This window comes from Rhipicephalus microplus, chromosome X (genome assembly GCF_043290135.1).
Source record: "Rhipicephalus microplus isolate Deutch F79 chromosome X, USDA_Rmic, whole genome shotgun sequence".
In the NCBI taxonomy this organism is placed as follows: domain Eukaryota; kingdom Metazoa; phylum Arthropoda; class Arachnida; order Ixodida; family Ixodidae; genus Rhipicephalus; species Rhipicephalus microplus.
This window is the reverse complement of record NC_134710.1, coordinates 179642063-179668688: the sequence shown is the minus strand read 5'-3', so window position 1 is coordinate 179668688 and position 26626 is coordinate 179642063. Positions and strand designations below refer to the sequence as shown.

The window sequence follows — 26626 nt, the reverse complement described above, 5'->3', positions numbered from 1 at the left end:
AAAAAGCAGTGACTTAGACTTTAGGTTTCCCCTAGAATGAAATTTTATGACAATGAGGTACATTCAGCCACAATCAGTATGACACTTAGGATCCTTTACAATGGCAAATGAAAATGCGAAGAATCTTCACATCTTGAAAATTGCTGCATACAGGATAGGCTACTTAGCGCAGCTAAACACACATATTCACATCACACAAAACTTCACACATTCATGCTCAAGATAGTTGCACAAACATTCCTGCTGACATACTTTGCGGGTTTAAATTCATACTCTGAGAACAATCATTCAACAGAAAATGACTGGCTGATGATGAAGTGTGTGGAATTCCCTACTTAGAACAAGCATTTAATGAATTTTTTTTATAGCTACACAGATTTGCAGAAGAAAATATGCAAGCACAGTCAACAAGGAGAAGGACACAAGAGGAAGTTGCTTACCACATAAACAAACACACTGGTTACCTGCTCTATGTTAAAAAATAATAAAGTATGCCAATGAAAAAGCTAACATTATTTAGGACGAATTCTCAAACACTGCCAGCCAGGAAAAGCATGATTTCACATAAACCAAAAATTCACAAGCTTGTACAAACAAGAATAAAAAGCAGAAGGCAGCATAAAAATATTTGACCGTGCATCAAGGGGCAATGGCAAATGCACCAAAAACATTCCTTACACAAACAATGAAATAAAAGAATGACAATAAATTGAAATGCATGCACATACACTCTACAACACTGGTAAAAATATAAAAAAAGCATGTAGCTGAATCGGCAGCAAGTTTGCTTCAAAATGCTAAGTATTTCAAATATCAGGTTATAATTAGGCTTCCGATTTCACAGCATTTGTTTACAATTACTGAATATAGTCTATCAAATTTTTTTAAAAGATAATTCCCATTCCATCAACCACTGATTCACAAAAATTGGTTCTCTCTATCAGTTAAAAAAAAATCAGTAGAACTTCTCTAGGAATCTGAAGACCTCGTTACTAAGCATGAAAGGTAACAAAAGCCTAGTACATGCAATTATCATGCTTGTAGCATGCCTTCGCTACACCTATATTAAGTTATCCTTAAATTTTGACAACTTCTGCAGCTCTCCCAGAGAATCTACATAGTTCAAATCCAAGTATGTTAGGATATCCTTGTTGAGTATGCAAGAAGCTTTGACTTGTTAGAGTCCAGAAAATATAAACAGTTGTATCTTGGCATATGAGACTAACCACTGGTACTCTTCATACAAAAACAATGTAGATACAGTTCTTTCACACCTTTGAATGAAGTGATATGGTCGTGCAAATAATCTTGTTTTCAACAAATTCTATTGAATGTGTACTTCTAATTTAAGCCCCTTAAATTTAATTGACTTTGACAATGGCAGAAAGAGGAAAAAATACAAGAATATAAATATGAGGCTGTAAGTGCTGAACCAACATGTACTAGGCACAAAATATCACTTTGGCAAACGTGAAAAGAAGCAGCCTTACCAGTACAAAGCAAGATATGCCATAACATCTCTAGACTGTCATTATTTATTACAATACCTTATCAACTTTATCATAGGAAGCAGTCCTTAATGCAAAAGCTCAAGAAAAAAAGCACTCATAGACAGGTACATTTGTATTTTAACCTTAAAATTTTCACAGCTTCTAAAATTTTGCCAACTGTTTCATCCTGGTCTCTGCTTACGATCATGGTACCTTTTAAAAACAGTGGCATGCAGCCACAGTACCTATAGCGGAAGGTTTGATTGCCCTCAAGCAGCATACTCATCTTTAAAGTCCTCGAGATGGTGGAAATTTCCAGAGCCCACCACTACGGTGTCTCTCATAATCATATGGTTCTCTTGGGATGTTATACCCCACAAATTAGTCAATCAAATCATCTTTAAAGTTCCCTGATCCCTTCATTAACACAGTAGTTTATTATCCTATGTTCTACATTGTTTTTATAGAATAGTGGAATCAAATAAGCATTTTCACAATGCACATATAATATCGCACAGTGTAAACGTTAGCACCAACATTAACTTGCCAGCATAAGCTTAGTAAGACACTTGGTGTGGAAAAAATGACATACATTGCAGCCCAACAGCCATATATTCTTCAAATTTTAGACGAAAGACAATGAAGGTTTGGTACAAAACAACTTTTTTTTTCTAGTCATCCTGAAACTCCTTCTTCTGGCAAGTGTGCCAGTTGTCGTTCCTGCACAGCTGTCTTATTATGCCAAACTAAATAGGCTATCAACTCGTGGCAAATATACGTAAATGTTTAGCTAAGCCTAACAAGAATGCACCCTTGATGATGTGGCAGGACATGGACTCTATTAAATCTAGCCAGTGCAACGATATTTAGGTAGCCTGCACATTTAATGCACCCGCGAACACACACACATTTTGCACTGAAACAATACAGTTTACAAAGCAAAGGGCTTCTGAACTACTTTTTATGAGTGAGCATACATTATGGTTGATTGATTGATAATTTATTTGTGGCGTTTAAGGTCCCAAAACCACCATATGATTATGAGAGACGCCGTAGTGAAGGGCTCCGGAAATTTTGACCACCTGGGGTTCTTTAACGTGCACCCAAATCTGAGTACAAGGGCCTACAACATTTCCGGCTCCATCAGAAATGCAGCCGCCACAGCTGGGAGTTGATCCCGCGACCTGCGGGTCAGCAGCCGAGTACCTTAACCACTAGATCACCGTGGCGGGGCGAACATACATTATGGTCTAAGTGGTTATGTAGTAAATAACCACTTAACGAAAATTTTTCATGCTAAAAATATCCTCAATTCAATGTTTTCAATTTTCTATTAATTGAAAAACTTAATTAGCATGAGCTTTTCAACTTAACCAAATAGTCGGAAGCCCAATTATAACTCATCACGGAAGTTTGCTGCTCAATATTTTACCACATCACTAACTGCAACATTGGTTGCAGCATTGGAGATTATACTAATAAGTTGATTTTTGTTGACATCCAGACTGCACAGCAAGCTAATTGGAGTGAGAGATCCTGAATGTACTATATTAGTAATATGCATGCTTCACAGAAATGCAGGTAAACTAGCAGAATTTGCCACATAAGTATAGTGCCACAAAAATAGCAATTTTAAAAAAAACTGAACTAAAGTTTTTTTTTCCTGACAAGATGCAATGTGGTAAAAGCTCACTAAGATGATGTCGATAAGAGAGGAGGTGTTCATACTTTGTAATGACATAGCATCTGTGTGTGCTACATCATAATGTTACAATAAAAAGCAGAAAACAAAAGTTAAAAAAAAGACTTTTCGAAGGCAAACACCAAAATGGCTCCTTAAAAAAGCCATGCTCAACAAAGCATAATACTGCAATAAAAGACCTTGGAAAGACAGATAGTGTTAGAACAATATAAGTACAATTATCAAGGCCAAAATATAACATTAACACGTAAATGATGTCTGTTTGGCACATAATAAAAGATGAGCCTCTTAAATGTCTGCATAAAATAATAATGTGAAACTGAAAAATGGTTATTACTCAAAACATTGAGAATTGGAAAAAAAAAGAACACTGCAGAGAAAGATGACAATATAGGCACAACTTTAACAGGTAAATACACTAGTTTTCACATATGTAAATACAATAAATTATCTCAAATCAGTAATTATTCTAAATAAATTGACAAAGTTAAGTGCTTATGAATTAAATTGTTTAGCTAAAAGTGAGCGATTGCCTACAGTGGAACCACAAGATTTTTGTTTTACAGAAAGAATTAACTTCATGTGAGCCAAAGAAATAAAAATTTAAAAAAAAACTTTCAAAGCTCATAATGATAAGAAAAATACAAGACTGAGCTTCTTAAAGCTTGCCACACTTATTAAAATAAGATCCTAAAAATATATGTAACCTTCAGCATACAGGAGACTAAACGCACAAGATAAAAAAGAAGAGGCCATATATTTCTAACGAATGAAACTTTGTGTCATCTACAGCCCGAACACTTCTGAGGTTCCACTCATAGTATATAATAATGAAATTTCAAAACAAGTTTTTCTAGATAGGCATGATTAAGCAAGTGCTTATGTTAATTTCATACTATATAATTGAAATGAATCTACAATTAATCTTTGTAATTATATTGTGAAAACAAAAAATGCATATCACGAGAAGACAAAAAAAAACAATTTAAAACCATTCAAAGAGCAACTTACCTTCTCCCGGTTTCACTGATGTCACTGTAGTGTGTGTTGTCTTGCTAATAATGTGGCGCACTTCTCCTGAATCTGGGTCAGTTTCAGTCCATTCTGAACAACAATGCAAACAGGCTTAGCTCCTTGAAATGCTATGGCACGGCATCATGCAAAACATTATCACAAGCCATATGCTAATGTTCTGTCACCAAGAAGGCATCTTTATTTTTGTGCCACTTGTACAAAAGTCAAGAAAGCCACCTTTCCTTCATAAAATTGTAAGAATATACTTAGACCTGTAAAGAGTTGTGACAGCATACTAGCTTTCTTATCCACAATTAGCAACCAACCAATTGTCTTTGAGCTCCCCTTGTAAATTAAAAATAAATAAGTGATCAACATTAAACTAGCAGTAGCATCAGCATAACATTGCTAGTATAATACTTTTGAATACTGTCTCCTCTGCATTGAAATAAGATACACGGTGTTAGTACAACAGTTCTCAATGCGTGTATTCAACAGCAATATAAAACATGAATATAGCCATCTAACACAAGCTGCTTGCAACTCGCAACTTATTACAGCCCATTAATAAAACATGCAGGTGAAGGCAAGGCTGTAGAGCCAATATTTCAAGACAATTTATATATCAACAATGCTTGTTAGCTGCAGGCTCACTTAAAACTGTTTACACAAATACTAGCAAAAGAAAACATATAACATGCAAATAAGGAAAGGATGGAAGCATGAAGAGAGCACACACACAAGCAAAGAAGCTGCTGAAGGGCAATTGTGGCAAAGCATAAACATTGAAGCGAAAGGAAATACTTGCATTTATGAACTACCACCTATTCTATAGATGACTTGTTTTTGACTTACCGCTATTTTTACCTTTTTTTATATGATTATTATGCTGTGAATATTTTTTATCACTCTAGACATGACATATATATGCACAGGCAATAATGATGAAGTGTACATACTTGGAGTACAGCCCCAAATAAAACTCGGTTCATGTTTCTGCTCGTCTTCTACGTGCGCATTAAGAAACTGAACAATTACACACACTATTTGAGCAAAGCAGAAAAGTGCTTACCAAGTGCATCATTCCAGATGGCAACACATGTTTTATAAAGATTAGAGAGCACATAAACAAAGCTATCAACAAACTGCTTGCTTGAGGATAGTATACTTTCCAGAAGGCACTTAATGTCTCTGTATCTAGAATCATTATAAATTTCCAGATTACTCAATAGGTACAAGGTAAATAGATAGATTTAAGGTTGCATAAAAAACAGCTGAAATAAAAAACAGAAAAAAAAACTAAAGAAAAGTAAATGTATCCTTATAGATTACATGTGTAGGAGCAAACAACTGCTTAACAGTTGCTTTAAGCTTGTTTGTTAAAGCCTTTTTTCGACACCTCCAGGTAGCATTAAAATGCTTGCAGAATATAACTATCAATGCCTTCTTAACAAGGAAGTACTATTAAAGCTGGTGTGACATGATTACTATAAAAATATTTAGATATGATATTCATAAGGTTACCTCAATTAACAACAGAACATTTTTCATAATCGTACAATATTTCCATGCTTTGGACACACAATGACTGACCCCTATTGTTGCCTCAGTGAAATTATTTTTCAGTGAAACACGCGTACAATTTTGCATTAGTAAAGAGTGAGGAGGAAAAGACACACAACCATGGTGCACAGACGAAGTTCAAGGTAAGAAATACCAATGCCAACCCATGAGTGACAAGGCAGGAAATTTGTGTTACAAATTCACATTGGAAGTGGTTTGGCCTCAGAAGCACAGAAGTTTACTCTCAGTCTGTTAGGCAAACACGAGCAAGTGAGTGAAGCAGGAAAGCAAGAATGTGGGCAGAGTTTAAAAGGAGCAAAGTGGCAGCTGACCTCCTCCACTGCCAATGGCGTTGTGGGGCTCCGCAGCCAAGTCTTCAACATCTGTTCCTTCAGAGCTCACATCAAGTTCTTCAAGACCTGTGGTCAGCCGGCATGTAGGGCTCCGTGGCTCAGGCATGATAACAAACTCCCCTTCATCTGTCAAAGAGCCTACATCTTCTTCAACGAAGAACTTCTTCAACAATCGTTCCTGATCATTACGGTTTGTCAGACGATAGGGCAAGCTAGAGCTTGGACATCGAAGCTTGCTTCTTTTTACTTCACTGGAGCATTTACACTTTTGTGACCGAACATCCAGCTCCCCAAGCACAGCACGAACATGAGCTGACAAATTAGCAAATTCACTTTCTGAAGATGCTGATCGGGGTGACGGGCAAGGTTCAACTGGTCCCGGAGATGACAAAGAGCAGGGCTGTGAATGTGATCTCTGCCTACTGTGTGATGGCTTCTGGACAATGTGATTGCTGTCATTTCGAAGCCATTTGCTCTCGCCTGAAATTTTTTTATGTTCCAAATTATCCAGCTGTACCTCTTCAATAAATCGCTTTGCCTTGTTTTTGCTGCCTTCTTTATTTTGAAAAGAACTATCCCGAGACACAACCTGACGCCTCACAGAAACAATATCTAGGTCTTCCACATCTGTCTTATTTTCATCACCAGAATCTTCTTCCTTATCAACCAACATTGTTCTCTGGTCCAAGGTGTCCATGGATTCATGATCACTCAAGTTCTCAATGTCAGTTTTATTACCCTCATCATCAGGATGAATAGGGCTTAGCATTTCCACCATTTCAGGAAGATCTTCAAATCGTTTAAAAGTTGGTTTTGGAGCAGCTTCATTGGGTTGTCCATCGGGTACTTCGTGTACTGTCACTAGAAAATTTCCAGATGTCTCTTTACTATCTGGTGGAGCCTCACACTGCTCATTATCAATTGTGTTTGCTGCCATACTCGTTAGCAAGTGATAAGCGGCTGCTGTGCTTATTTATTTAAAGTGGCAGTAGCATAAAGCAGTGCAGTATAAATGGTGCAAATGGTGCAGATTGAAAAAAGGTGATGAAACAAAGATACTGAAGAGAAATGTTCCTTCGCAGGTTGAGACAATGAGTGATGTAATTGTTGATGCGCTTATTTTATGACTGTTTGCTGTCTTTTTTCACTCTGAAATGGATTCACTAGTTTTTAGAGCGCTTCTTGCCACGTTTCTTTTGCTTCTTGGATGCTGTAAAACCATCAACAAATAAAAAAAGCGATGTGTGAGTATAACACAACGTAGAAAAGAAACAAATATTCAGCTGCATTGTAAAATCAAAAACAGAACTACCTATTCAAAATGTGCTTGAATGAAAGTGGCTAAGTAGGAGCTTCAATTTTAAACACATGGTCAAATAGTTGCATATTTTTTATTGGCACAAAAACCAGGTGTAAGCAAAGAATACCAAAATTTTTGCACACAGAAGAATGTGTGTTGAAGTTAACTTTCACAAACAGACACTAAAAATTTAGAGAAGGCATTTGAATCCCAATACAAGCCAATATAAAAACATATGAGTGGCAAGTTTTACAGCAAGAAATGCATACCACAAAATTAGCTATGAAAATTTGACCTTTGAAGATAGCACAACTGATCCAGCTTATTATCCATACCTTTGAATACCACAAGATAAAATATTAAGAGGCAATTACTATTACCTTGAAATGTTTTCTTTAGAAATTACACATCAGGCCTGCTGTCTGAATCAAGTAACTCTAACACTGCCGTAACAATATTGTCATTAGCTAATCTTTTCATGTTCCTTTTTTTTTCTACAGTATGGCCCGACCCCAGTCCCATAAGTGAAATATTATGAAAATGATGTGATTGTGAAACAACAATGAAATAATAACATTAAAGTTGAAGTATAGTAAAGTCAAAAGCAAAGGTGAAAGTTAATACTGCTATAACAAAAATAAGGGCAGATGCTGAAATGGCTAAACAAAAATATGCACTCCACATCTCAAACAAAAAGAAGGTATTGTGGAACTTTTTTTGGCATGGCCTTTTAATGCAAAACATAACTTTACATGGTAGCTTGTTATAACACAAATTGACTTGAAAGTATGGCACTAAATATGCCAAGAAATACTTATACAAAAAATGAAGAAAAGTTTATTTCACGAGGACTTGAAGGGACACTGAAGAGGTTTTGAATTCGCGACCTTTTAAAACATGTCTATGGAGGTTTTTTTTTGCGAGGGTCGATTAAATAACGGCGGCATAAGTGAGCAAACTTTGACCAAAAGAACGCCCCCCCCCCCCCCCCCCCTGGCACGAGCTCGCGCAGGGGTGGAGCACAGGAGAGATAGACACGTGGGAAGGTGACATCACCGTCAGAATCGAGCCGCCGCCTGGCGGGCAACTTTGCGCCAGGCCGCTAGCGTCGCTCAGTCATCTCAGCTTGTTTACTTCGCAGTTGTGCCTTGTTTATGCTGCAATCTGCAGCCTGGTGAAGCATCAGTTCTGCCAGTTCGAAGGGATTTCACGCCATTGCACCATTCTCTTCTTCTGATTAGAAATTTTCGCCATCCGACATTCACTAGTTCTGTTTGTGCAAGGTTGAAGTGGACTTGCGATGCCGAGTTACTGCGTGGCATATGGCTGTCGCAGCACTTACGGTTGCAATTAGGTCGCTTTTCACAAGTTTCCTCGGGATCAGAAGATGGCTGCTAAATGGGCCGCTGCAGTTAAAAGAAAATGCTTCAAACCTACAAGATGAAGCGCACTATGGCCGTCACAAATCTGCCAAATTTCGAGGCGGCAGCAGCACTCCTCCCTTTTCCCCATTTGCCAGCAGTGAGTGCATGAGCACCTATGACAAAAACATGTGTACAAAGATATAAGTACGCATAATCGAAATCAGCTATTCTAGATGATAGTCGCATGCTTCTAGCGCAGCTAATATACCGTTTGCCTTTAACACATCATCACTGAAGTACTGGGCAGAATTTAGAAAAAGAGGCAGTATTATAAAAAAAAACATAACTGCAATATATGAGCCAAACTATTCTTGCACAATTTTCAGCGCAGTTCAGAGCACATATTACCATTGCGGGAAGAGCGACCCTCATCTGGCTCTTTTTTTTTTTTTCTTGCGGTAGCATACTAACTCATCGCGTGTGCCTTGCCCGCTGCGAAGTACGATACTGACTGCATTAACAGCACTGCACTCTGAGCTGTTAAATCCCCGAACAGCTGATGTTACTGCACGCTGCCCACGCCTAGAGTGGACCTTGCCAATACGCGGCTAAAAGTGAGGGCCGATGCTGATATTTCTTATTGAATTTGATATAAGCGTATCATTTGTAACAGTTTACTACAGTGAAATTAAGCACAGGCATAGAACTTACGCCCACCAGTTTATGTTACCGACGCGGGTGAAGGTGGCTGGTTGGGACTTGCTTTTCTGTGCGGCTTCAGTTGTCACCCTTAAAGTGGAGACCGGCTCGAACATGTACAGATGTATACAGCGAACTCAGTCTGGCTTTCAGAGTTCGCCATATTTACAGTAACTATATGATTTTAATAAATTAACACACGGCATTGACTGCCGGCGAGCGCAGTCAGCTGTCCTCACCTTCCTGACAGTGACATCATGGCACTTCAACCAATCACAGCGGCGGCAATACTCGCGATCGTGGCTACGACGCCTGTTACTTGTTTTCAGCAAAATAAAGTTATTTGCATTGATTTATGCAAATTTTCAACTTGACTTTCATGTTTGCCACGCGAAATTACATATCATGACACCACAATCTCGTTTTTTTTTTTTTTGTGTGTGTGTGTTTCAGTGTCCCTTAAACCTCATGCCATCATCAATGTGCATTCACATGCCAGTTGCTTCTGTCTTGAAGTATTTTATATGGGTTTGATTTTAAGAAATATCATGATTTCTTTCCACAAACAACCAGTGGAGCCTTCAACCCTGCAAATTTTTTGCATACTAAAGCTCTTTATTAGTAGTACTTCATCATAGGGCTATATCATTTAAAATATTTACAAAATCAACCCTAGGATTTTCACTATGGTTCTCAGGATACTAGAATGACTCCTTTCTTAAATTTTCAGCCTTTAACTGCAACTACGACACAATGTTTGCCATTACTTGCAGGATTCTCGCCATTGAAATCACTTACTGTTTATGATGGTGCCCTTATGTTGATGCTGTTATTTGTTTGTTTGTAGGCCACTAACAAGTTCTTTAACACACTTACTCTAAGGATACACTTCAGTTTACAAGATTATTTTCATCCCAGATTCTAGCTACGTACATGATTGCGAGATAAACAAGAATTCAGTTGACATTCATGTAGAGAACTTTTTCAAATGCAATGGAGCAATGTAACACAAAGCAGCTGTCAATCTGATCGGTGTATCAGTGTGGGTCAAGAATGAATCAGACCTCACAACATTCATCTGAGATGTCAATCACACAGCACAGGCCACTTCGTAGTGTCGCTGCTATATCATATTTAACAGAAGGGAAAATTGGCATCCACTCACTTTTAACACAAAGCTACAACAAAATCCAAACTGATTTCTCAGAAAGTAAGGCTTTCTATGTGACAAAAAATTTGCCTTGGTCAGGGGATCAAACTTGGGACTAAGGCCTAACCTGAGTGCTCCCTCTACCAATTGAGCTAACCAGGAGGCTACCATTTGGCAGTGCAAAGACTGAATCAATCAACAACTCGAAGCACATGGACACTGAATATTTTAATCAGTGCGCGTGTCAGTCAAGACAAACTAAGGTATCACAATCAAGAAACCAGCAAATACCTAATGAGCCTGCCTGCACCTGCTTGATGAGTAGTTGATGAGCACATGGTGATGGTGAGATAAAGCAATTTTTGGTAATTTTTGACACAAGATTCTGAGTTGCCCCCTTCATGAAGTGCACAATAACCTTTGACTACTTGGCTCACATGTTCACAGAAGTGACATCTACAGATTAGCAATGTTTTCTTAATATGTTCAGGGCTCCTTCAGCTTGGCAAATGATATAAACAAATCTATTATAAAAAAGTGACACATTAATGAGTGATTGCATAAAAAATAATGAGTATTCTTTATGCTAATTTACTGTTCTCACTCCTGTTATAGCCATACCATAGGCTGTAGTACGAGTAAATAAATACATAAATGTGTAAATACAGAAATAAATAAATAAATAAATGATTATCTTTACAGGCTGCATGTTCCATACTATTGGTAATATACACAAAAATATAAATGATGACTAAATAACAGTAATCTAAATTACTAATTACAGTGGCTGCATTTATGTACCAATGTACTTTTGTAAAAGAGTTACTAGCATGACCCTCTAGTGCACACACAATCCACAAGTGCTCACAGCACTTCAACTAGGTGTGATGAGCTCAGAATGCATTCCCAAGATTTATATGTGTTCTAAAGCGTTGGCCAAAGTTTTGTCCAATGCACGCAGTCATTGTCCGTGACAAGTGCTGAAACAATCGCATGCTGGGCTGCTACTGTTTCAGTAGCAATAAGCTGCGTTAGTAAACAGAGGCAGCTGAGGCCACCGGTTGCAAATCAATGAACACACCATCACTGAGAGTGCACAAATATGTAGCCATTTCTAAAACTGAATCAAAATACGAATGTCATTGAGAACAACCATTTTTCAAATTACTATAAAATGATGTTCACATCCTGGTATTCATATATGTGATTTCACCATTAAAAGCATAAATGAAGCATCAGGAACAAACAGCCATATTCTTTGAATGTAAACTATCCAGAACATGCAAGCAATTATTGTATAGCCAGTAAAGAATGCTCCCTTGAGCTCTGTAGCCTGCTGCACTACCTAAGGGCATATGTTTTGTCCCAATAGTATTTCTGTGGGGATGACGAATACTGTACTTTTTCACCAATCTTGTGTTTATTCAAGTGCAGTTAACAACTTGAAATATATAGTCATTTCAAAATATTTGCACATCCATATTCTTCACATATAAGACACCATGGCACCCACTGAAGCATGGAAAAAAGGGTCTCATTCCATCATTAGAAATATATAGCATGTAAACGCAAAACATCATTAGTGTTGAATGAGAATGTGAAAATCAGAACAGTAAATTTGGTCAAAATGTTCTACTTTCAATTTACATTTTCTTTTTGAAATCTCCAGACCATCTTTTATGCTATGATGGAATATTACAACAACAAAAAAAACAAAAGATGCGGAAAAAGCACTTCACTAGTGTGCTGTCATCAGAAACTCTGAGAAAACCGGGCTTCAAAAAAAAAAAAATGCCAACCTTGAGCTATCCCCTTGGCACAATGTCACCATCTTAGAATGATTATAAAGAGGAGAGATAGGCACTCAAGATAGCCACAAGGCTGCATTTTTCTGGCAAAAAATAAAGTCAGCTCCATTCTGGGTTCCATTTTTTGTTTAAGCAATCAGCTTCATTTTTTTAACCTCTGTTTTCTTTATAGTGCCTTTTTTAGCACCAAATGATGCCACAAGATGCAACAGGACTTTTCTCCTGTCTGCTGTCTTGTAACCTTATTTTGAGAAAAAAATACTATGGATTTGCATCAACTATGCCACCAACACCCAATGCTAAGCTCTTTTTTCTCATCATTCATTTTTTTTTTTGTGTAATTGCTATCAGTTCATACGCCAGTTCATAATGAATAAATATGAAGTCAATCTTCCTATAACACTTAGATAATGAAACACTGACGAGTATTCTAAAGCTGTCCATATATGACAGCACAATATACAAACTTTTATAATTGACTTTTTGTAAAAGTTGTTAGTAAAACAATACAGAAAGAACATTTTAAAAAAGCTTTATGTAGTTATTTGAAGATAAAAAAAAATAAACCTAATGCTTTATGATGCAGAATGGGTCGTTGGGAATGAGCTTACGCAAGAACCTTCATGATATTATGGCCCATTAATTAATTTTTGAATGGCATTGAGGCTTCATCAAGTGTAACTAACAAACTACAAAGATAACTCAAAAGCAATTTCGATTACGATATCAGCACAAGATATCATATCCGCATGCTGAATATCCTAGCTTCATTCCCAAAAATAACAAAAATGGTTTTCATTGCCATGCCCCTCAGTAAGCACTTAACATATCAACAAAAATTTCACCTGATCATGAGCAAATACTGACAAAGATCAAATTATCTAACATAAAGTGCAACCATATTATGCATTTCTGTATCATAGATCTTCCGTTCACGAAAATATGCCGATTGTGTATCCTCATGTACAGATTGTGTATCCTCTTGTATTTTCATGTTAATACAAAAGTTATGCAAAAATTAAAATCGATACAATACGTATCTCTAGCACAAATGCAATAGCTGCCACTGCTTTCAACAAATTTGTACACACACGCTACCGATACAAGACCTGGCTGATTAGATCCATGCCACGACAGAAATCATAGCCTCAGCTACATTATTCAACTTCATAATAAAGAAAACTTGAGCCTTATCTTGTCAGTTTAGTCAATACCACAATAATAGAGAGGAAAATACAAGCATGCCCATGGATATTAGAACCAAACATTGTTCTACTACTTTTATAACACCAAGCAGCATTGCCCATTTTCATGGTGTGCCTAATCAAATAATATTTTTGTCTGGTGCAGCGTACAACAGCATGCAGATCATGAGCCCTGTGCAAGTCTGATGCTATATAAGCAATTATCAGGCAACTGTGTTGCAGGTGAAGAGCATTAGCTCACGCACCAAGCAGTCAATAGACGAATTAATTTACATGTACTAAAAACTGCCCATATTCATACAAGTACAAGTTGACGATTTCCTTCACAGTGTGGAATGTTCCATTTAATGCAAGATTAGTAATTATCCCTATCCTAATATGAAGTTCCATAGTGTGTTTATAAAGACGAATAAAAATAAAGCACACTAGATATGCCTTTATGTAGAAATTAAAACCTTAAATATTTGTTTTGCTATCACGGAATACTTTCCACAAAGGCCACACAAGGTCATAATTCGTTTTTCTTATATTCTGCATAAATTTTACAATGCTTTGGAAGTATCATTACACAAGTAGAAAACAAGGCCTGCTTGTCCTTAAATGCAAACCTGTATACAGCATATTCTTCACCATTGTATCAAACTTGAAAAACTAGCTTCCTGACACCCCATTGAAACATCATGAAAATTAAATGTGCCAAGTAATGCAATTAAGATGAATTGGCAACATGGCCAAACCACAGGCTCTGCACAGCTGAAACTAAGAAAAAAGTTTAAAGGGGCCCTGAAACACTTTTTCAAGTAACCATGGAATGAATTCACTGGAAGAGCTTACTGCCACACGAATTCAACGCCGCAAAAATTTTAAGAATCTGTCCAGTGCGAGTGGAGTTACAAAGATTTGTCGCACGCTGCAATTGCATTCTAACCTCTCTCGTTTCGATGAAAGCGCTGGAAGCTAAGCCATCTAAGCTGGGAGGGATGGCAGGGTCACAGAAAAACATCACGGGCGCCTCGCAACCTTGAGCACTTTTTTTTTTCTTTTTCTTTCTTCGAATGCGCGGCTTTTTCAGTGTTATCGCGCGCATCGCGTTGACAAGTAGCGGCCTCTTGCGGCGATCTCTGTAACGAGCGAGTGCGCCATGTTCAAATAAGCCAATGGCTGATAGATGGGTCATTGACGTGCAATTTTTGGGCATATAACATGTTTGTTGAGAGAAGAGAAGGCAATTTTTAGCTGACTTTGATAATTTATTATGAATTCCAGGCCGCGTGCTGTGCTATAATATTTGGCTCGCATGTTGTCGGGAGCCTCTACTACCGATCGGCAGCGTTTTCTGACCATGCTCAAGAAGTGTTGCAGGGCACCTTTAATGGCGCTAAGTATTATGCTTAGGCATAGCACCTATCAAAGCATGCCCCATTCTTACTTGGCTGCTGCCACTCAGAGGTGGCTAGTAAGAAGACACACACAGAGTAATGATGCCTACATCTAACATATGTGAATGTTGACAGCCAGTTATTTAATTTACTCTCATGTGCCAATTTTCTTTCATCCACTTGTAGCAGTACAACTGCCTCAGGTCTCATCAAAATGAATATTATATCACAGAAGCAACACCATTCTGAAATCTTTTATCCGAGAGTAAAGCTGCCACTAGCACCATGCATTTCCCACTTCAATATTCAATAAATTTCCATAGATTTGCCCCCTCTGCAGGTCAAAGACTGAACAACAGATTGTTTCTTTTGTGTAGTACAACGCACCACAGAAACAATCATAGTTTTACTAATGCTACATTTTAATATAGCATATAAAAATAATCTGCTGATGATAAACTATTATGATCGGTTGATACTTAAAATACATAGCTAAAACTTGCCGAGTTTGAATTTATGAGTAATATGCAATATGAATATAAATTAGAAAGAATGATCAGTAATGAAACTTTTCAAAGCTCATTATTGCTGACAGAGGATTACCTGATGTAACACGTTTCTTGTAAAAAGCACAGCAAACATGGAATAAAACTGACACGGCAAGCGTAAGGATATTGTTCTAAACACATAATACATCATTAAGCACAATGTCTGCATAGTACATAGCTTTTTGTATATATAAAGTAAGCTCCGCAGCAAGTTCTACATACTTACATCAAGTGCTGATGTATGCTTCCATAAACACAGGAATACAAATGCATAAGCAAAATTAATTTTACTTTTATAATACGACTATAAAGAAAACAAAATGCAAACAACTGATACTTTTACACTCAAGCTATTGCATAATTTAGGTAATTACTGCAATGTAACAAAAGTGTGGATTTCACATGGTTGTTTTCTTTTTTTTCTTCCATCTTTTTTTGGTGTCACTAGCACTGCCCTGATTCAATTGAAAACATTCCGACTGTTCTAAGGGACAGGATTCCAGACTGGAAGTTGAAGCATGCAAGAACTTGTGCTGATAAAGTAGTTCTTGTGGAAGTAGAAATGTCCTTTTGGTCAGAGGAGGAGTCCTTTGAATGATGTCAAACACATCAAGCAGTGAATGAGACAAGCTTCTCAGTTCTACCAGAATTCTGTGTGCAATATTTTCATGTGGAGCACTGCCTGATGACGCTCTATCCGAGTGAGATTGTTCTGCCTCTTCATGCCATTCAAGATCCAATGATGATTTTGATGCAGACTTGCAAACATTTTCATCATCGCTTCCCACTTTCTGTCCACCAGTCAACCGGATACAGTCACTGAGCCCAAAGCACCTGCCTTTGTCACTCTCCCATAACGGCAACTCACTGTGGCGGTCGCAGGTAATAAGTGCATCGAAGTTTTTCTCTGTAATTTCACCAGTAACTTGCTTCAATTCATCAAAAGCCATTGAAGCATCCCATGTGACAGTGCATTCTGGACCTTGGGGTTCCTCTTTTGAACACAAGTTGCTACTTTGAAATACTCCCCTGGCACTGCCCAATATTAGGCAGTCAGTGTTACTTGTTTTGAACTCATTTGTCAACACAACTTTGCCAGCTCCACATGTATTAGAAACCTCCTTTTGGGACAAACTATCCCTGAGTGATAGTTTGTCTTCTTTATCGTTATGAGTAACGCTTCTTGTAGCAACATACTTTTGTGATGAAGTGTTTACTGCTGCGGCTAACTCGAGGCAACATGGCAGAAGTACTCCAGGCACCTGAAGAATAATAATGCTCTCGCCAATTAACACAGTATTTACTTTCTTTAGATCCTTGCCTACCTCGCCTCTTGGCTCACATCCAAGAAACCGACTGTTGCAATCTTGATCTCTAATGCAAAAAATCTTATGTAGTCCTACATCTTCAATAACACATGAAAAAGGCTTTGGAAGATGTCTGAAGAAGTCGAGCAAAAAACCTAATTCTACCTCTATGTAAGGCACAAAAATGACTTCATCTTCAACCAATGCAGATCTAGCAAATGTGCCTGAATATATACTACAATGCATTGCAAGCTCATCAGATGATCTCAACTGGGTGCCATGGTTTACAAATATGACTATGACATAATTTACAGGGTCAGTTCTATTACTCTGCTGCAGTTCATTCCCAGCAATATCACTAGTTTTAGCTGCCAAAGTGTCCCTAAATATAGAATCTATGACGGCACCGGATGCTTGCAGAAGCCTAACAATCAAGCTTTTTGGGACTGAAACTTCAGCATCATTTGACATCACTGCTGCTGTGCTTAGCCTATATTTCTCCTCATTTGCATTTATACCACTGGAAGTGCCAATATAATGTTCAGGACTGTTGCAGTGACTAGTTGATTTCATCTCCGGCTTCACAGAAGCATAAGTGAAGTCTTCATTGAAGTTACGTTCTTGATGAAGAGATTTCCTGCTCTTGTCTTCCAAGAAGCTTTCCTCAGCTCTTGACTCTGCCAGTTCAAGCAAAAACAGTCAATAAGACATGCTAATCTTCCAGACTGTAATATTTGAAGAGCATGCTGCGTTGTCTGTACATGATGGCAGCAGGAAGACTGGATCTGTCTTCTTTGCTCACCACTGGTACATTTGTTGCCTCTGATGAATGCAAGCAGCCTACCCAAATTGGTGAAAGTAGCTGCTCAACCAGCTAAAGCCATATTCATCTGGGAAGGTGAATTCATCAATGTTATGCAGCATATTAATACGACACATTAAAAGTGTGAAGCAGAACACATTATTTTTATACGTGCAATCAAACATGGTTAGGTAACCCATATCAGGAAGTTTAGACTACACTTATGCTATACGACTACTGAAGCTCCAATATAGACAGCACAACAGCATAATGCTCCTTAATAAGCCTTGCAACATCATCCTTAGTTCAATACAATTCCTTTATTAAAAAATAACTTGAATTCTTGTTTTATAAAAAAAATATGCATAATACCAGCAAACGATGCTGTTAAAGCATGCACACAACAGTTAGCATTGGCATAGTTCATGCAAAACCCCTGAAGGACCCTGTATAACATCCTACATATTAAGAGTGCTTCTTAGGGAACTCCTTCCTAGAAGTATTTTTTATCACTGACAAAGGTGCAGCCAAAGGGAGCTTGGGGGCACCAGCCCCCATCCCGCTCTTCTCCGAACTTCCCAAGGAAAAGGTGCACAGCTGCTCAACCCAAGGGGCATGCTAAAGGACCCTCTTTTTTGCCTTGCCAAACTTTTCATTTCCACGCTCCTAAACCACATTTTCATTTGGTTTTCTGTAGCTCAGTTGGAAACCCTTATGTCTTATCGGTCACTGTTTTTTTTTTACTTCTAGCATTTACTCGGATGGCAACATTGCCACTTACACACGCAAGTTGTGAATCTCCGAATTCACTAGCACTCATCGCCAAATTCGATCAGACCCAGAATCTAGCAAATAAACACCAGAAAGGCTGACCCATACTAACACTTCAAAGTAGTATCCAGCGAAAATCATTTACCACAATGACTCAAGGCTTTGGTGTTCTGCCAGGGGAGATAAGTCACAGTTTAATTCCCAGTGGTTTGCATGTGTACCTTGATTAATGATAAGTGTTACAAGGCTGTCAATATAAACGCAGAGCCCCCCCAGTAGCGTGACTTTAAAAGACAGTGCAGGTCTGGCGCTTAAAGACCCAGTAATTTCTCACCAGCTCAACTCACTCTGCACAAAAACGAAAATCAATATCGAACTAAACAAGACTTACTCAAAGTGCCTAATGTGTTCACGTACTTGAACTTTGTTGTGCCAACATGGACTGATCAAATCAAATTGCAGGTTCACTGAGACTCGAGCTCAGAGGAGTAGACAATAATAACATAAGCAATGAATGTGCTGCCATCTTAACAATCCATCAGTGCAGTGTTTTCAAATGGTGTCTGAGCTTTCTTCCCAGGTGGCTGGATCGCTAGCATATGTTGCCCAACTATATCCACCAGCAACCAACATCCTCTTCCTCCATAGAGAGGTGCTGTGGCATATGCAATCAGCGAGCTTTTTTTTTTTCTAGTTTTAGGTTACCTTGGACTAACAGTGATGCGTGATCAGGATGACTTCCACTAATAAAGAAAAAGATCTTGTAACAAACAATGAGTTTTTGAGATAGGGCCACAGTGGATATGGCCGAATGCCTTGTTTATAAATGTTGCTGAGTTGTACAAAGACATGTTCCAAGCCAGACAGAAGCACATATAGGGTGAATGCAGCGATATAAATAGGCTTTGCCAAATAATTAATTGAATGAACACAGACCCTGACTATCACCATTCTTTTTACCATAAATCGAGACACCTCCATGGCAACTGTATAAGCAGCATGAATGAACACGCAAATAAAACAGGCTGTGATACAGTGATATTTGCAAAAGTGCCCGCCTGGACAAAAGGGCGTAGAAGGCAAATCTTTTCTTGATTACATCCATACGCTCTGCCTTTTATGACTGGTGAACATTAGAAAAAAAAAGAAAAAAAAACCATTACATTTACATCTATTTCATTTTCCGCACAATCATGTCACAGTGTCTGCCACTGTGCATTAACATATACTCGTGACAAAGCTGTCATAGTGCATAACGTTATTTTATATTTTGCCTTGATATATCCAATACTTTGAATCAAATATAGTTTTTGCTGAATGTATAGCAGTTGAAACATAAAAACTCGTATGGTGCTTTTGGAACACATCACCTGAAAGTGAAGCTATGGTGACACCACCTTGTCAGTGGCACCGAAAGCAAAAAAATATTAGCAAGAAACATTTAACTTCATTTCTTTCATTGACTTATTTCAGAAGCCAGCCTCATATTTATGCTCGATGTGTGATATAGTGCAACAAACTTTCACATCAAAATAAAACTAACCAAGAAGAAGGCACAACCCAGACACAGAGTAAAGTTTTGCACGCACCTTGGTGGTTGAGGCATCAGTGTCTGTCTTCGCAGGCTGCTAGAGATTCCCCACCAAAAATTTCTTTACAACTAACTTGATTATCTTACATTTACTAATGTATTGTTCACTCACAGCAGCAAACTTTTTTCATTGTTATTGTATGTGAAGTAACATCTAAATCATCCAAATAATGTTTATATTCCCTAATACTACACAAACTAATTTATAAAATTTTTTACTCAACATGCATAAGGTGGGTAGCTTCCCATGTTACCAAACATATTGATCAAGTGATTAAAGGGCACCTTTTCTGAAGGATGCCAAAGGATGCCATTAGGAACTTTTCGTTTTGAGTGTAGTGTTCCAATTACTATTAATTTTATTATTATTATGCCATGTATTTAACCGTATATTTGTACACATATATACAGGATGTCCCACATAACTTGAGGCAAGAATTTCAAAGTGAAAGGCACTTAGGAGGCGAATTGAACGAAACGCATACTACTCACACTAGCCTGTAGGCCTGTAGGTACTCAGGCTATTTTTTTTTATTTTTCCCCATACTAATAGTTTAATGATTCCTAATTACCTTTTTTTTTAATTATGGGCTAGAAACTCAAAATATGAACAACGAGATGTAGAGCACTTTCAGAAACCACCGACTAAACTGTTTCCTGTACGATACGTCTCGCACTGTTATTTTTTCCACGTTGTAAAGAAAGCCAGTGAAATGTGAAAAGAAGCCATGTGACAGACCATGAGCGCACTGCTATAGTGCTGCTATAGGCTTTCTTTACAACGCGGAAAAAATAACAGCGCTAGATGTACCGTACAAGAAACAATTTAGTCGGTGGTTTCTGAAAGTGCTCTACATCTCAGTGTTCATATACTGGGTTTCCAGCCCATAATTTAAAAAATAGGTGATTAGGAAATATTATTTATTAATTAACATGGGGAGAAATAAAAAATAGCCTGAGTACCTACAGGCCAGTGCGAGTAGTACACGTTTGGCTCAATTCGCCACTGAAGTGTCTTTCAATTTCAAATTCTTGGCTCAAGTTATGTGAGACATCCTGTATAGCCCCTGAGTAATGACTAATAGGCCCAGGGGATACTATAGTAAAATGACTAGTTATTTGAAGTCACTTAAAAAGATACTAAGAAAGCTCATTTGTACCAACCAACCTGAATAGGTTACTTAGTTTATCTAAAGCTTTCTTCTAGCTCACATTCAGTATGATTGGCCTAACATATATTATACAATATATAAAAAGTTAACAGAACCAAGAAGAGCTGCATGCATGACGTAGTAAAAAACATCACGTATGCATTTGACAGTCAGCCACAACTTTTATCACTTAAATATCATTTGAATATCTGTTAGAAAAATATACTGAGTATTAGGCACAAAAACAATGAAGCACAAACAGTTGTATGACTCAGTCTTCACAATATTTTGCCTACTCTATTTAATTGTTTATCTGAAGGTTTCGAACAGTAGTACAAAAAAGAAATACCATTCACAGCATTCATAACCAACCGAGATGTCACTCAGATCAGAGACCGAATTACGATACAAATACATATTCGCAGTACAGGTGAGCACAGACGGATGGACACGTAAGGTGATATACAAGTTGTATAAACAGGAATGAGTGTCTCAGGCAGGATGGCTGATGTGTGGATAGGTGGACTTATTTTCGTCTTCAATAGGTTCGCCTATCAAAACATCAGCCATCCTGCCTGAGACACTCATTCCTGTTTATACAACCTGTATATCACAAATATATATAGCAATACCACATGTGATCATTGAATATGCAGGCCGTTTTAGCATTCTGCCTACGAAAGTGTCAGGTCAAAAGCTTTGTGACACTCAGTAAGCATGTAAAATATGGCATATAACTGTACTTCATCAAAGTTGCAAAACTACAATGCAGCAGTTAGCTATTAAAAGCTGCATATGTTTGAGTCCCAGCGAAAGTAAAACTTCTGTTATTCTCCCACAGGTAGAGCAAATGTTACTACTTTTTTAAAGAAGTTAATAAATAAAGAAGTTTACATAAATATATATCAACACACCACAATATATAACGATTAGAGGTATGTGCTTATAAATTTGTGTTGTATAAAAGGTGAGTCAAATTTAAATAAAAAATTTCCCATTACTGTACCAGTAAAAAATTCTCTTAGCAAAGTAGCATGGCCTTCTCTCATGGTATGTTTAAAAGAAGCTCCCAAGCCAACTTTCATAACAGGCAGTGTATTCAAACAAAGCACACAATAAATAACTGGTCGATCACATAAAATAAATAAAACGTGATGATAAGCACTAGCAAGACTAAACTAGCATTTTGTGTTAGCAGTTGTCAGCCTCACCTGAGTTCAAGGGTAGTGAGCAGAAAGTCAATATAGGACGTGTTGCAAGACAGCCAGCTGTGTAACTCACAAAAAGATAGCCCTATGCACTGCCCAACCTCCCAACTAGGTCTCCCCTTCTCACAAAATTGAGTTATTGGATTAGTGTGGGCTTAAGCCTTCCCTCACCCAAATCCTTTTACCTGCTTCAGTGACCTTTCTTCCGTCAATAACTGCTGGCTGTGACACACAATGTGTGCCTGGAGGAAAAAGACTCACCCAACCACATTGTTTGGACATTCTAAAATGGTAACTTTACAATGCACTAAAGAAACATGAACCTTCACATTTTGTTATAATTATTTTTAGTGCAGTTACTGTGCAGCCAGAACATGGCACTGTATTACTATAGAAACGAAAAGCTTAAATGTTCTGCGAGACAAGCATACAATATTGGTGTCATGGCTTTGCTACCGAGCACTTTATCGAGAAAACTTGCCACTAAATGTCTGCTATTTTAAACTCAAACTTTCATTCGCCTGCACACCATTAGTAATTCATTTATACCCTCTTCCATTACTTCTCAGCCTGCGTGGTTTCTCTTTTCCAGATAGTACTATTTGCATCGATCTTATTCAGCAGTCTGTAAAATGTATAAACACCAACTAGCACAAGTTATTGCCTTTTGCAAAGAATGCTAGGGCAGAAAGGTTGAAAGGCGGGCTAGTTTGTCCCCTCGTTTGTCTGCACATGTTAATATCCTCCTTTTGTGTTCCGTTAGCTATGCTGCGAATATTTCATTATGAATGTTATTGCATACTATGGCAACAAAAACTACTATTATAGTAAGATGGTAAGTTGGGCCAGTTGGTTAGGATCCATCGTGAACTTATTTACAGCGCAACACCGGAAAAACACAGGACAGGAAAGGAGCCTTTTCTTTTTCTCTTTTGCTTTTTCCCTGTCCTGTATTTTTCTGGTGTTGCACTGTAAATAAGTTCACGATGGCTACTACCATAGTAGTGCTGCTATAGTTACTTACTCCTTATGCAATCTAAGTGGGACTTGTAACACTAAAAATGTGTAAATAATTGATAATATACGAACATGAAGAGCCAGATTATTATCAATCAGCTCTTTTAATGAGAGTTTTTCTTTTAGAGAAAGGCACTCATGTGCCCTGTTACCTTAACAGCCAAGACATCCATGGCTACAACATGGCAGCGCAAGCTTTCCTTTAAACAAATTCAAACTTGTGTTAACTTGGTGTTGCTTTTTGAAGACGAAAATGCCAAAAAAATTTATTACATCTCACTTTTTACCAAGCAAAGCTGTTTCAAATAGCCTTTTAATAATTCTTAGTGCTTGTTTCTCAGCCTTCCTAATACACAAGATAAATATTATTGCCTGCAAGCAACCATGACAAATAAACATTGTGGAAGCTTTTTTTTTGTCACAAGTGCCCTTGACAGACATCTAAGGTGTACTGCATCAATCTTTAAAAAAAAACATTCAACTGTATATCCTATTACAGCACCTCTAAGGTATTCAATGGGTGCAAGGCTCCATGCAAGTATAGAACACTGTTGACAGTCATGCACTACTGCTATGCATATCATGCAGAAAAGTAAAGCAGCTGAGGCTTGAGCCATTTAGTAAAAGTTTACTCCTCAGAGAAGATTCAAATCTGAAAGCACAATAAATAAAACACATGCTTTAAACATCCATAGCTTGTGATATGACAGTTAGCATTCAGATTCCATATCTAGTAGTCTAAACAATGATCACTTTTAGAGTGGCGTGAAACAAGAACACCTCTGACAATCAAATGATGTACCAAGCCTAAGGTTTAAAGGTGCCAATTATAGCAATATACGATAATTTATAATGACAAACACAAAGTTTCAAATTAAAAAAAAAATTACACTTGAGCAAAGTGACATGATCATGACACTATGCAATGAACATATTTTCAAGAACAACAGGTCATGCATACAACAGTTTAAACAACTCAGACTAGAATTATTTTTTTATAGAATAAATCATTTCACACAGTATTTTAGTAACAACAATTCTACACAAGCCATACAAGATATGCACCCCATTTGTGAAAGAACCTAAATTTGATGTGTAACTCATTAACTCCCCGGTCGAAGATGTTCAAGGGCCAGTAAACAACTCTGCAGTCCAAAATTTGTGATGAAGAGGGGACAGCACACTTGCAATATTTGAACATGCTGCCACAAGAATTTTGTGAATAAGTGATGTAATACTGAAGTTACAGGAGATAAAAACTATTTCCACTAGTTTCGGTTTCTCATTCTACATCGCCACCTTTCTCCGCAGCGAACAGGAATAGGTGTAGCCCACTGTAATAACTACACCTCATCAGCAATGCAACATTGTGTCAGTAATTATGTTATCGGTGTGCAGCCAACGGCCAAGCATGACTTTCTCCACATGTTGGCTGTGTCAAAGCAGTGCAGTGAAGAAGCAAGGTGTCAGAAAGCGAAGCACTGGCAAGGGTAAGCAAATACGCAACACGTGCAATAACTGCACAGAAAAAACCACATCACCACTGAGCTAACACACTGTTTTATAGTGCGAAGGACCGATTGGTGAAGTCAGAGCTTTGCAACGTTGGCCAGGGGTAACATTACATCACTTCACGGGCGAATATGATTAGACAGGCGTCGAAAGGGAGAGCGACATGTTTTTTCTCAAAATGAGGCGTCTGTGCAATGTGCAGGCTGCTATATCTGTAAATTATATTCCCCGCGGCCTTCTCTACAAATCAGCAAGCTTGTTTGAGAAGTGTAGCAGAAAAGTCGGAGCCTGTTTACTGGCCCTTAAACCTGATAATACCACAACCATAAAAGGTGAGTGATACTAGTCTATGTCCCAACTCTTCCTGAGGTCACTAAGAAGAAATGACAGCTGGGTGTGCTCAGATTTTTGAAGACAGACAGACAAGGGTCCTGACTTTTTTTAAAATTTCAATGAAGTTCTATAGCATGCCAAAACCTATGTACATATATATATATATTTTCTTAAGACACGTTTTTTTGTTTTGTTTTTTTATAGTAAGACAAAATATAAACTGAGACAAAGTGGCAAATTCGGATTACGCAGTTACAGCAAGTTCAGAGTTGGAGAAATTCTTAAAGTTATTTTTTTCTATGCTTTCATGACATTTATACTTAAGTTTATTAGATCACCTTGTTAGTGAAAACAAAATAAACCTAATACAGATTAATTAAGAGAAAGTAAACTCAAATTTACACTGTTTTAAATTGGCTTTATCTGACACTATAGTTTCCTAAAACATGTGCAAAAGAACATTAAATGTTCACTTCCATGATACCCCAGCAAAAGTATAGACCTGCAAACATACTCTAGAGGCATGACATCCTCTAGGATGAGCCAGTGTTAGACATCTGAGATAAGGTTTCTGACTATATGTCCTATCTTTAGCCTATGAGAAGTTTCTACGCGTAAACCTTTTTATTTGTATGTGCATTATACAGTGTAAGTGTATAATACATAGTATTAAATAAAGAACAAATTAGTTTCATTATTATTTACAACTGACAGAAAACTTTCATTATTACAAAAAAAAAACAGGATGGTTACATGGAAAGGTCACAGTACAAGGTTGTAGATTATACTACATTAAATGTTCGACTTTTTTTATTATTAACTTAAAGTAATCAGTGCCCTTGCATTAGTTTTCCCTGAAATATGGCCTCTGTGGCAGAAACTTGCATTCCTTAACAAACACTTCAGCGGAAAACTGCCACATACAGCATGTCCCTACCTAAATGGACTTGTGCAGCCAATTTAGGTTATATTTATTAATGAGATCATTAACATAAGCACAGAGATAAGCAGAAAAAGATATTAAAATACTTTTTAAAATATTAGCTTATTTTTTTTAATATAACTTTTTAAAGTAAATTTTTCTGATCATTACCTTCAGTATCCTTTAGTCTCTCTCAAATTCAGGGGCATCTTTTACATGCATAAGCCGCATTTGCCACATTGTTTAACATTTTTTTTGTCAATATAAAGGTGTGTGCTTAGAAAATAAGTTCAGTTCCAATGTGTGCAAGGATTTCACTATGCTGCATAAAAATAACACTGAAATAAAAAAGAGTGAACTGCCCTCCACTTACTAGTGTTTGCTGTCAGGCTAGTTGGTACATGGCTGAAGTAGAATTGATGGCACAAATGTTTGGA

At 37.6% G+C, this 26626-nt stretch overlaps 1 protein-coding gene across 27 annotated transcripts in view; it reads right to left on the bottom strand.

Annotated features, from left to right (window-relative positions):
* Positions 1–26626, bottom strand: part of LOC119176963 (uncharacterized) — a 351479-nt gene that overhangs the window by 24243 nt on the left and 300610 nt on the right. For 26 of the 27 annotated variants that reach the window (XM_075878307.1, XM_075878295.1, XM_075878310.1 and 23 more), the window contains one exon: positions 4204–4296. In XM_075878307.1, the coding sequence (XP_075734422.1) occupies positions 4204–4296 (93 nt within the window). Of the gene's footprint in view, positions 1–4203; positions 4297–6880; positions 7333–26626 lie in introns of those variants that run through there. The other variant, XM_075878318.1, reaches the window with a different exon arrangement.